The 12,655-nt window shown below is 40.9% G+C and overlaps 1 protein-coding gene across 5 annotated transcripts; it reads left to right on the top strand.

Annotated features, from left to right (window-relative positions):
* The first annotated feature begins 644 nt into the window (after nucleotides 1–644).
* LOC108679162 (splicing factor 3B subunit 1) lies at nucleotides 645–10,517 on the top strand. Of its 5 annotated transcripts, none has more exons than XM_018167744.2 (4): nucleotides 645–766; nucleotides 4,825–4,904; nucleotides 5,129–8,443; nucleotides 9,545–10,517. In XM_018167744.2, exons 1-4 carry the CDS (start codon nucleotides 661–663, stop codon nucleotides 9,722–9,724), a joined length of 3,681 nt encoding a protein of 1,226 aa, XP_018023233.1. In that variant the 5' UTR covers nucleotides 645–660; the 3' UTR covers nucleotides 9,725–10,517. The 5 variants fall into 5 exon arrangements, with proteins under 5 accessions (XP_018023233.1, XP_018023234.1, XP_018023236.1 ...); XM_018167745.2 differs by having other exon boundaries at nucleotides 703–766; nucleotides 3,151–4,904; XM_018167747.2 differs by having other exon boundaries at nucleotides 722–766; nucleotides 4,088–4,904.
* The last annotated feature ends 2,138 nt before the right edge of the window (nucleotides 10,518–12,655 follow it).

The following is a 12,655-nucleotide window of genomic DNA, read 5'->3' as shown; positions in this document are numbered from 1 at the left end:
CTTGATGCTTTGACAACAAAAACATCATGTTCTTCAATGCCTCTTAAGTGAAGAAAAAAATTGTTTTGCTTCTCCTTGGGTAAAATTTGAGAATTGGCAGAAGACATGTGCACGGCTTGGTAATTAAACTGGCAGAAGAGTTTGCAGCTCTTGAATGGCTTTCCATGTACAATAGTTCTGGCTAAGATCTGTAAGACAATATTAAAAGTTGAAGAGAGAATTAATTATTATTAAACTTTATCATAAATTATGGTTATTTCTGGCAACACTAGCCTTTTATATAAATACAATATGCAATTCAATAATTACAATCCAACTTTGAACTTTTCATGTTTTAATCTTGCCATCTGATGATTTGTATTGATTGGTTCATCAAATGTTTATCAAGATGTTTATCTGCAGGATGATGAAGATGATGTTGGGATTCCATTGAACAAAAATCTTATGTGGAACTGAAGTCATGCTCTGCCATTGCGCAACTATTTATCCTTGATTGCAGCTACAGCTTTCTGTGCCATTGCTTTCTAAATGTGTGCATAAAAAAATTAGTAAACTTATTTTTTTATTTAAAATGTGTGGCAACTGAACAATTATTAAATTACATTTTTTAGAAGACCTTCTTATGGTTATCATTTTCAGGTTGATAAAGACCATGACCCCATGGCTCAGTACAAGCGTCCCACTATTGCTGATCGTGAAGATGACTACAGGGCTCGCCGTAGAGCTCAAGTGCTGTCACCTGACCGAATTGACCCTTTCATGGATGGTAAGTCCTTGAAATTTCATATTTTTTTACCTGAGCAATAAGTTTCATCCAATGTCATGTCAGATTTTATGGCTAAGTGAAGTTCATCTCCTCTCTAGAAAGACCTGTATATCAATGATACAATTGAATTTGTTGGCCAGTCAAAGTTGTATATCCTCCTGATGTGTACCTTGTATAAATAAGTACTAGGTAGCTTGTGTTAAATTCAATAACATTTAAGATATTTTGTTTCCCTCTCAGGGGAAATTGAACTGTTGAACTGCAGTGATAGAAAAGAATATACCTATATATTATACTGGTCCAGCATTATTAGGTTGTATTTCATATTTTGTTGATACGGTATAAACAGGCCATCAATTCTGATGGGCGTTTATCAAGAAAAGAAAGAAGCTTTTTAATGCAAACTATCAAATGTAGGAGATGAGCTACACTAAGCCTTTATGATTATACAATTACTGTCAGTTTTCTTATGTATAAAATCCTTGTGACCAATCAAAATCCCAATACTTTCAGCCATCAGCTGCGTTTTTCAAATGCTTCACCTGCAGCAATGTTAGAGTGAAACAATTCCCTCTTTAATACTGTCACCTCTGTCCGCAGAGTGCTTCTTTTGATGAGTAGCCGCTTTGGTTGTTATTGGTCATCAGGTTTTATTTAAGAAACTGTAATTTATTGGCAGAAGTTGACCATTGCAAAGCCCATGGTATTGATTGCATCGGTTGATGTCGCTAGTAAACCATCTCTGAGGTTATGAAGGCACGCTGATGTTCAGTTGATCCTTGTGGTTGCTTGCTGCTCGGGACCTTAAGCTTCAGTAGACCCGAGTTAGTGGCTGCAGAGCTTGTGATGTCTTGAGCGCAAACATGTTGCAATGGCTAACTCTTGCATCAAGCACTGTATGTGCTTATCTATTCTTAATGCAAGAATGTATGTCCTACCTTGGGCAGGGTTAATTTGTATTTAAATTTTCTTGTTACATGATAGTCGTATTTTCAGTTGAAGCTTTTGCGATGTAATGTTGCAATTCTGTGTGGCATAACAAGACACCGAGTTCACCCTGCCCAAGTGGTGTGTGTGGTGGATGACTGTATTTTGTGGCATCTTAATATTTGAAGCCTGCATATGGACCTGAAAAGCAAACCAAGTTAAGAAGTTTATTGCCTAGAAAGTATGGTGATTGGTGATGTTGAATTCTCATTCATTCAATTTCCCATTCGCTGATTGATAAGAAATGCGTTGGCATTACAACTTTTATTGATTGCGTAGTTTTTTATCCAATCGTGTATATTTCAGGTGAATGCTGTGCCGACTTCCAGCCCATTTTACTATTATCCCTAAATAGAGCTCGTCTTCCACTTTGCAGCAATTATTTACTTGAAATTAGTTGATGGGATTGCCTTAATTTATACATGAGATGGTAATCGTTTGGATTGTTGATTGTTATTGTGCTTAGCGTCTCGGAATAAAAGTATCACAAAAAAATTACCTAAGAAGCTTGTTTTTTCAGCATTTTAATTTTATGCGTAGGTATGTTGTTGAGCAGAACTTTTTATCGCAGTTGAATATTGACAATTTAATTCTTTATCCCCCTTCTGAAGTTGCATCATAAAGCAGCAAAATATATTACAATAATTTGTAATTTGATCAATAGTAAAGATTTTACCTATTTTTCATGAACTTGGTTTTTCTGATTGAAGCTACCACACCGTGGGACCAAACTCGTTGTTTTCCCCCTACTCGAATTTTATTCAGGAAATAAATTTTGTTCGTGCGCCACGTATACTGTCAGAAACTAGTGAACCTCGTTAATATTTAATTTTTTAATACAAGATTAAAAAACGCCCTAAATTATTTGTCACGATCAAATAGCTTTTTTTTATCTAAAATGCAGAACGACTTGAACTCGTCACGATCAATAATGGCCTTAAAACCATAAGATAGGGGAGGGGGTATGAACGTTATCATCATCTATGTTTTTCTGTAATCAGAGCTATGCCTAATTGATTCTTCACTACCATTTCAATGTTTCATCTTGATCCTTATTCGTTCATTTGAAGGTGCAACTAAAATTTTTGGTTAGGTGCCTAGTTAGGAAGTAATGTGATTGAAACGCCTCTGGAAGACTGGTTGCAAATTTTATCCAATTTTAAAGGTTGAACTGGTTGTTTAGCCTTAGTTATTTTGGCTTAGATTCATCCTGAAGCCTCTCGACATTTATATCAGCAACAACTCCTTGAACCATTGTGAGTTATGATAGCATGAAGCGATTAGTGAGAAAAGAGATTTTACTGGTGTAAGGAATCAAGCGACGAGATTAGCTCGTCTCCTTATGTATACTAATGACCCGTCTGTTTTCCCCTGCCTCGGCGTGTGTCGCACTACAGGCTGTGTCCTCTCAACAAGGCGTCGCTCACATGATCATGAGCCTCTCTGTCTGCTTACTGCTTAGCGCTCTTAGGAATCTCGGTGATAGTGGCTAGGAGGTACTGTTCAAGCCCCCGAGCCTGGCTTCTGAACACTAGTGTAACGGATGGCGGTAACTCATCTATTGCTTGCCTTGCAGCGTCATGCGTCATGTTTCATCTCGTTAAGCGTAAGATGGCCACCCTTTACTTGAAAATAATTTTTGTCTTAGACATTTTATCCAATATGAAACTCTGATACTTATGGAGTTTACCCTTGAATCGAATTCCAAGCTCGAGAAACCAAAGCTGTAAATATTTTTGCAAAGTCTTGATTTGATGAATTCAGATCCTGGCTCGATTTGGGATTATAGGAGTCACAAACCATTCTTTGCCTGACTGTTCATGAAGCCAGTTGCTCTTGATATTCTGTGTAGTCTTGTTCTTATATCTGAGAAAAGATTTCAAGCAACATCTCGCTAAAGCCATATGAAATTATTACCGTACTGACTAATTTCCCGTCTTTGCTCGAGTAAACATTCTTCTGGCTTTCTTAAATATGTCTTAATTGATTAAAAGTTTACGTTATGATCAAGCCAATGCTCACCACTGGAAGGAAATTATATACTTACATGACGTCAACTATTTCTTTAATCTGGAGTTGGTTTTATATAAAGTTTGTTCGTTTTGACTATTTACCAAAATCCCGGCTGAATCACATGTCATTGCAGTGGTAGTAGAGCAGACATATAAGAGAGGCTCTCAGGTAACTATTAGGGATAGATTCCCTGTGACTCGATATCGGCTCCATTTTTATGGACTGTGATATTCATACGTTGTGTAGGTAGGCCTGTAGCGTGTGAATGAAGAGTGCCTGCACAAACTACCGAAAATTACTAATCACAAAGCTTATTTCTAGGCAATCAACTAGCATCCCTGAACAAGGGTGCGATCAGCGGAGTGGCGTTTGCAGACACGTACGTACTGTAGTGCATCAGCACAGCTCTGGCATCGCGGGGCGTAGCGATCACATAAAATTTCTGGTGTTGAAGCTGTTCTTTGATACGCTTCAATTGCTTATTTTGGCTATTGAAATTCTACTAGCCAGTGAATTACGACGTCTAATTTAATTAATTGCTAAGAGAGTCTTCCTATTTGAATCTTCTGCAACAATTTGCCAGCATCGCCATTCATTCAAACAGAATAGTGGCAATAATTTTTCAAGTTTGGTCCTTGTAATTGCTGAAGTGAAGCAGTAAAGACGAATTTCTGTTGAAGAGTGCTGTGTGCTCGATAAAAAAACACTCCCGTGCTGCCAGAGCTGTTTGGTAAGGTAAAGCAAAGCTGTTGATTAAGCTGACCTCTTCTCTTCCTTCATGCAGATTACACAATCTCTCTTTTATAATCATTATCTTCATTTATCCCTTTCATTTCTCTTTGAAATTCTTTTTCATCAACTCCCCAACCTAAGCCGATCTGAAGTCAAGCAATTTGCTTTATCATCTAGTTATGGCTCAAAAATGTTTCTGTCATTCCCCTCATTTCTCTGCCTTGTTGCAAATCATTCAACACTTTTTTCCTTCTCTTCTCAGCTTTTTAAATTAAGTTTAAAATTTTACTATAGATTGATGGTATAAATGTGCCTTGGTTTTACAGGTGGAAAGACTCCTGAGGTCAATGCCCGCACCTATGCCCAGATCATGCGGGAGCAGATGCTCAAAGGAGAGGAGCACGCTGTGAGTAGAAGGCTCATCCAATATGTGTCAGTTTGGTATATTTTCAGTTCAGCTAGTGTGTGATGATATCTTTGCTCAAATGACCTGAATTCGAAAATGGATTTGTTCAACAATGTCATTTGTTATTGTAACCTCTGAGATAGATGAGGGCTTATCATCATCGTTTTGCATATCTTCACAATTTTGTTATCTTCTCATTTTAAAAAGCCTGATTTTGTTGCCAGCTCCGCAAGACCATCGTGGACCGCGCCAAGGACGGCACGCTCGAGGTATCCGACACCAGCAAGGCTGCGGCAGCGGCTCCTCGTAAGCGTGGTCGTTGGGACCAGACTACTGGTGACACGCCTACGCCAGGCCACCAGGCGGGACCTCCTTCTAAGAAGAAAACGTGGGAAGCTGAGACTCCAAACGTAGCACGCTGGGAAGAGACTCCCGGACGGCAGAAGGGAGGTGAAACTCCCGGTGCAACGCCCAGCCAGAGCACGAGAATGTGGGAGGCCACGCCTGGGCATGCAACTCCAGGACGTGAAACTCCTGGTCACACAACGCCTTCCGCACGCAGGAACCGATGGGATGAAACCCCCAAGACGGATCGTGGTGAGACGCCGGGACACAACAGCGGCTGGGCTGAGACCCCTCGCACTGACCGAGGTGCTGCAGACCTGATACAGGAAACTCCGACTCCCGCTGCTAGCAAACGGCGGTCTAGGTGGGATGAAACCCCTGCAGCGCAGACCCCTGGAGCAACCCCATCAGGCGCAATGACTCCTACCACACCGCACACCCCTAGTATGACGCCGGGGATGATGACACCTGGAGGAACCACGCCTGGAAGTGCAACTCCAGGTGGTATCACACCAGGAGGCACAACCCCCATCGGGCCTAGAGCTATTGGTATGGCTACACCCACTCCGGGTCAGCTCCTGAACATGACACCTGAACAAATCCATGCCTTCAGGTGGGAGCGTGAGATCGATGAACGCAATAGACCAATGACAGACGAAGAGTTGAACTCTCTATTTCCTCCCGGCTACGAGATATTGTCCCCTCCTCAGGGTTATGTGCCCATAAGGACTCCTGCTCGCAAACTAACGGCTACTCCAACACCAATGATTGGCACGCCTCAAGGCTTCTTCATGCAAAAGGAAGGAATGACTCCTAAACATTCGGACGAATCTCAGCCCAAAGGAAATTTGCCACTTCTTAAACCTGAAGATGCTCAGTATTTCGATAAACTCCTTCAAGATGTTGATGAGGATAGCCTTCCTCCTGAAGAGCAGAAAGAGAGACGTATTATGAAGCTGCTTCTTAAAATAAAGAACGGAACTCCTCCCATGCGCAAAGCGGCTCTTCGTCAAATTACCGATAAGGCGCGTGAGTTTGGTGCTGGCCCATTATTCAATCAAATTCTTCCATTGCTCATGTCCCCTACTTTGGAAGATCAGGAGCGGCATTTGCTCGTCAAGGTCATTGATCGTGTTCTCTACAAATTGGATGATCTGGTACGTCCATACGTCCACAAAATTCTTGTTGTTATTGAACCACTTCTAATTGATGAAGACTATTATGCTCGTGTCGAGGGCCGAGAAATCATTAGTAATCTGGCGAAGGCTGCTGGGTTGGCTACTATGATTTCCACCATGAGGCCTGACATCGATAACATAGACGAGTATGTGCGTAACACAACTGCTCGAGCCTTTGCTGTGGTTGCTTCTGCCCTTGGTATCCCATCCTTGCTGCCTTTCCTTAAAGCCGTTTGTAAGAGCAAGAAATCTTGGCAGGCACGTCACACGGGCATAAAAATTGTTCAACAGATTGCTATCTTGATGGGATGTGCTATACTCCCTCACTTGCGTTCTCTTGTCGAGATTATAGAGCACGGACTTGGAGACGAACAGCAGAAGGTGCGAACCATCACTGCTTTGGCTTTAGCTGCTCTTGCTGAAGCTGCCACGCCCTACGGTATCGAGAGCTTTGACTCCGTGCTGAAGCCCTTGTGGCGTGGTATTAGGCAGCATCGAGGTAAAGGCCTTGCTGCTTTCCTCAAAGCTATCGGCTACCTCATCCCTCTCATGGACGGAGAATATGCTGACTACTACACCAGGGAAGTGATGTTGATTCTCATCCGAGAATTCCAGTCGCCTGACGAAGAAATGAAAAAGATTGTACTTAAGGTCGTAAAACAGTGTTGTGCAACCGACGGCGTTGAGTCTGGCTACATCAAGGAAGAAATCCTCCCAAACTTCTTCAAACATTTTTGGAATCATCGCATGGCTCTCGACCGCAGGAATTATCGTCAATTGGTTGATACAACCGTTGAAATTGCCAACAAAGTTGGCGCGTCTGAAATAGTCAACCGAATCGTCGACGATTTAAAAGATGAAAATGAACAGTACAGAAAGATGGTAATGGAAACCATTGAAAAAATTATGGCCAACCTGGGAGCTGCTGATATCGACTCTCGACTTGAGGAACAGCTCATTGATGGCATTTTGTATGCATTCCAGGAGCAGACCACCGAAGACGTAGTTATGCTCAATGGTTTTGGTACGATAGTAAACGCTCTCGGCTCGCGAGTCAAGGTTTACCTTCCTCAGATTTGCGGTACAATCCTCTGGCGTCTGAACAATAAGTCTGCTAAAGTTCGTCAGCAGGCCGCTGATCTTATCTCCCGTATTGCTGTAGTAATGAAAACATGTCAAGAGGAGAAGCTCATGGGACATTTGGGTGTCGTTCTCTACGAGTACCTAGGCGAGGAGTATCCCGAGGTTTTGGGCTCCATTCTTGGAGCTCTCAAGGGCATTGTTAATGTCATAGGTATGCACAAGATGAATCCCCCCATCAAGGATTTGTTGCCACGACTCACCCCAATCCTTAAGAACAGACATGAAAAAGTTCAGGAAAACTGCATTGACCTCGTTGGTCGTATCGCTGACCGTGGTCCTGAGTATGTGGGCCCCAGGGAATGGATGCGCATTTGCTTCGAACTTCTCGAGCTTCTCAAAGCCCACAAGAAGGCAATTCGACGTGCCACTGTCAACACATTTGGTTACATTGCTAAGGCAATTGGTCCTCATGATGTCTTGGCTACTTTACTTAATAACCTCAAGGTCCAGGAGCGCCAAAACCGCGTGTGCACCACCGTGGCCATCGCTATCGTGGCTGAGACGTGCTCACCATTCACTGTTCTTCCCGGACTTATGAATGAGTACCGAGTGCCGGAACTGAACGTCCAGAATGGCGTTCTCAAGTCCCTCTCGTTCCTGTTCGAGTACATAGGTGAGATGGGCAAAGACTACATCTACGCCGTCACTCCCCTGCTGGAAGACGCGCTCATGGATCGCGATTTGATTCACCGACAGACTGCGTGCGCAGCCATCAAGCACATGGCCATCGGAGTGTACGGCTTCGGCTGCGAGGACGCCCTCATCCATCTCCTCAATTACGTCTGGCCCAACATCTTCGAGACATCGCCTCATCTTGTGCAAGCATTTATGGACAGCGTTGAAGGCCTCAGAGTCGCGCTAGGACCCCTCAAAGTGAGTTCACATTCAACAACTGCTATTTGTTTTCTGCCCATTGTTGTATTTTATTTCCTATCTAGAAATTATTTCGTAAGAGTCGTGTAACAAATTTATATTTTTCTCTTCATTGGCCAGTTCCTGTCTTTGGAGCAATCCTATACAGTTCAAATTGTTCCTTCCGGCGAATATTTTAATGTGTTCATTCATAAGAATTTTATAATATTAATAATGCAATCTCAAATTTGTTCTATATTGTAAACCTTATTTAGTGATCTTAACTTATTTTTAATGTACCTATTTTTTAACAAGTTGAAAATTGCCTATTCTGTGTGATGCAATACGATGGTCTTGACCCTTTTGTGGGCAAGATCAGAAGTACTATTCAGAAATTCAAGTTGTTGAAACTAGTACAAAACAAAGTATGAATAAACAATCTCAAGATATATTTACTCGAATGTATTATATTAAATTTGCATATTAAAGCAGTAATTCGCTGTTGAAAAGTCTGTTAAATACGGTCATCACTCATGAACCATTTAATATACCGTACTATTTCAATTTAGTATTCTAATATGAAGAATTACTTTCTTCTAACTTCAATTTAATTCAATATCATTTAGTCAAATCAATTAATTGAAAATATATTGCTACTACCGTCTTTTTTGAACAATGTGGAAAGAACGTCAATTTCATTGTTAAGAGTCAAAACTCTCATTCAAATGCTCGTATTTTAATTATTGGGCATGGTAAGGGATAATTCTATGTACGGAATGACGGTCAGATGATTGGTGAAATTGTCAATGCCATTGTGTGTGATCATTTTATCCTCCGTAACGAAGTTATAGTACTACCGAACTAAACGATCACATAAGGATTTTATAAAGTGGTAGCCACGTATAGACTGCGGCGACGTGTGCGCCACGATACCATGATAGCTGAGCCGCAAGCACAAACCGAGAGCAGTGGTGAGTCTTTTGGGGTACGTAGGCGATATTAAGTGATCATATAAGTTAACTTGCCCGGGAAGGTAAAACATGCAGTTCGTATTTCAAGTTCGATATATTGCTTGTTACTCAGGTCACTCTTGTCTTTCATTAGCATGTCTCTTTATCCCAGATCCTACAGTACGTGCTGCAAGGCCTCTTCCACCCCGCCCGCAAAGTGCGCGACGTCTACTGGAAGATCTACAACAACCTCTACATCGGCTCCCAGGACGCTCTCGTGGCCGGCTACCCGATCATCAACAACATGGGGAACAACGTCTACACCAGAGATGAACTTCATTATCTCATTTAAATTAACACTCGACTTCTGTATGTGATTGTTAGGGACTCCTGTATTTACAATTTATCATTTTTAATCTTGTTGTAAATTTAATGCGGAAATCTTGCGTAAATGTAGAGCGTGAAATCAATGCTTCAGTTTTCAAGATGTGTTTATCGAGGCCTCATAGCTTGAAAGGTAGGCCTTCAACTGAATTCTTCAATCTTCAATTTAAGAAGTATTCCCTTTGTGATTATGTAGAAAAGGTTATTTCCTCATAATTAAGGACGGAATAAACGTCCTGGATGTGAAGCGGCATCAATTCGAGTGTTTTAAGTTGTCCGAGTCTTTAATCTTATCATGCAATTTTTTGGGTTAAATGTAAATAATTTTCATTTTTCTTCAGGATAGCACTGATAGCTTGAACATTGTTCTACTCTGTCCATGTTCCGAAAATATGTTCAACCTCCTTGATGCTGTTTTAGTTAATGGTTTATTAATGTTGAGCTTGCCTTCTTTGTAGCTTGAGAGTAAGTAGTACCTGTACATAATTTGTGCATATTTATGATTTTGTTCACAGATTTGCAACTGGTTCTTTTCTATGCCTGTTCTAATATTTCTAAGAAGATCCTTTCCTAATTGCTCCTTTACCCTTTACCTACTTGTGCGCTGGGAATATTTCGTGAACTCCTCAGTGCTTAAATGTTTCATGAACTGATATCCTTTTGAAGCGTGCTGCTTGTGCGTTCAAGCATTGCGGGGTATAGAAAACGGGGATGAATGACCACATATGTATGATTATAACAATAAATGTGTTGCAATTCTTATATGTGCGCCTTATTGGACAAGTCGCCTCTAATGCTGGGAGCTGACTTTTATTTCTGTTCCTGTCGTAGATCTTCGAACGGCTGGACTTGAAAATCTCAGATAAAGCTTTTTAACCACTGACTGGTTTTGCATGTTTGAGGTTCGTTCTCAAAATTTATTTGCAGTGTTAATTTTAACTATGGAATATTTTTATCTCGAATCGCGAATGGAACCATGAACTAAGATTTCTTGTTCGTACCTAAGCTGCTGGTCATAAACTTGAATTTTCAACTTTTTAAAGGCGCTTAAAACTTGCACGTTCACTGAGAGGCATGCGTGTGCTCCAACGGTTTGTTTATGCGAATTGGAAACGTAAAATTTTTCGCGGTAATCCTGGTTGCTGGTCTTGAAATTTTTTAACCTGCGCTTGACTGAAAAATTATTGAATCTCAATGGCTGTTCACTGGAATCAACACGCCAGAAAGCGACAAAGTGGGCTATTTAGAGCTTAGAATCATGCTCCATCATTTTTTTATTTAACACTTCAATTTTGCGGTGATCTGGCCTTGAGCTTTAGATACGAATAACATGGATAAAGTTCAATTCGTACACGAACTAAGTTTTGCGCTAAGAGGAAGTGTAGACCAGTCAGTGAGTTTTTATTTTCTTTTTGGCATTAAAGAACGTTGGAAATTTTTGACACGATGGGAAAATTAGAAAAATTGTGCATAAGCCAATCTTCAAGAACTTGTGAAATGTGCAAGTGGTTGCAAAATCACCTGCATATTCCTCAGTTAAGGCTGCCGCCAGCTCAACATTTTCCCGTTCAGGTAGCGAGTTTATGTAGTGGATTTAACTTTGAAAAAGAAAATTCATTTCTCCAGTTGAGGATTGAGGCAGACGTGAGTCAACTCAACATCTTCTATTAGAACGAATACAAAATGAGTAGTGACTAGCTATCTTCGATCATCAAAATAGAGTTTTATTATAGCAAAGTTTTTTATGACCGATGCAATTGAAGGGAAGTAAGGCATTTGTCTCCAGTTGAATCGCTTAGACCTCGGAGCAAGCCTGTTCTCTGCAGAAGTTCTCTTGGATTTCGAGTTACAGCGCGTATTGTTCTCTGAGCGCCCCCACCACAAAGCTTGCAGTGTCTGGCTGCCGGTCTCAGTTGTGGAGTTTGGTTATTATGCAGGCAGGATTTCTCTTCTCTATTTCGTGCGGACGGCCGACATCTCGTGCAGGCGACGTATTGTATTGGTGTCTTCGTTCTTATTGCTATTTATCGGTAGCTTCTTATTACTTCATCGCATCGATAACGTTTCTCCGTATCTGCCAGCTTCATCGCAACGGCTTTATTTTATTTTATAAAGTTGCTATAATAGGGACTTTTTTCTTCGTTGGTAGTGTTAATTCCACTTCCCGAGCGAGATACTCAAAAGCTGAAATCATGGCAAATCATGCGGTAATTAAACTGAACACTTTTGCGACGTATTTTCTTGCAAATCTAAAATACTACATTGAGTCCGTACCACATTGCAAAAGTTTATTAATTAAAAATTGACGTACATAATCAACGCGCAGCCTTAAAATAATTAAAAAATTATCAAAATACCGCAGCCTTAAATTAAAGGGGATATATGTGTCCAATTGAGCGTGATGAAGGCTAAATAGGTTTGGAGATTGGATATGGAAGTTACAAACGGCCGTCCTGGAGTGCAAATATGTATTAAGTAGGTTGGAGTAAAGAATATGAAGATTCAATATGTTTATTGATGGATTGAAGAATGATGCCGCCGACCAACGCCTGAGGTGTTGGTGTTCGGTAGAATATAGACACGACATGAACAAAATGGAATAACAACAATATCGAAAGAATATTGGGTATACAAATGATAATTCAGTTATCATGTTGGCAATATCAAATCACAATTATCTGAATCTAATTCTAAAGATTGACTTGGCAGCTTACCCCTGGTGGTTATTTACCCCTTATGTACGGGCCAGAAAAAAATAAGTATAAATTCACCTACAGCGATCGCAGTGATATCATTGGATAGGGCAGAATGTCAGCTTTAAGACGATACTAAATACCATAAAAGCCAAATCCGAAAATTTTAGGGTATACCTCCCCCTTAAGTATAACTGGCTAATGTT

This window comes from Hyalella azteca, unplaced genomic scaffold (genome assembly GCF_000764305.2).
Source record: "Hyalella azteca isolate HAZT.00-mixed unplaced genomic scaffold, Hazt_2.0.2 contig6464, whole genome shotgun sequence".
NCBI classification, from domain to species: domain Eukaryota; kingdom Metazoa; phylum Arthropoda; class Malacostraca; order Amphipoda; family Hyalellidae; genus Hyalella; species Hyalella azteca.
This window is presented reverse-complemented; position numbering and strand designations above follow the sequence as displayed.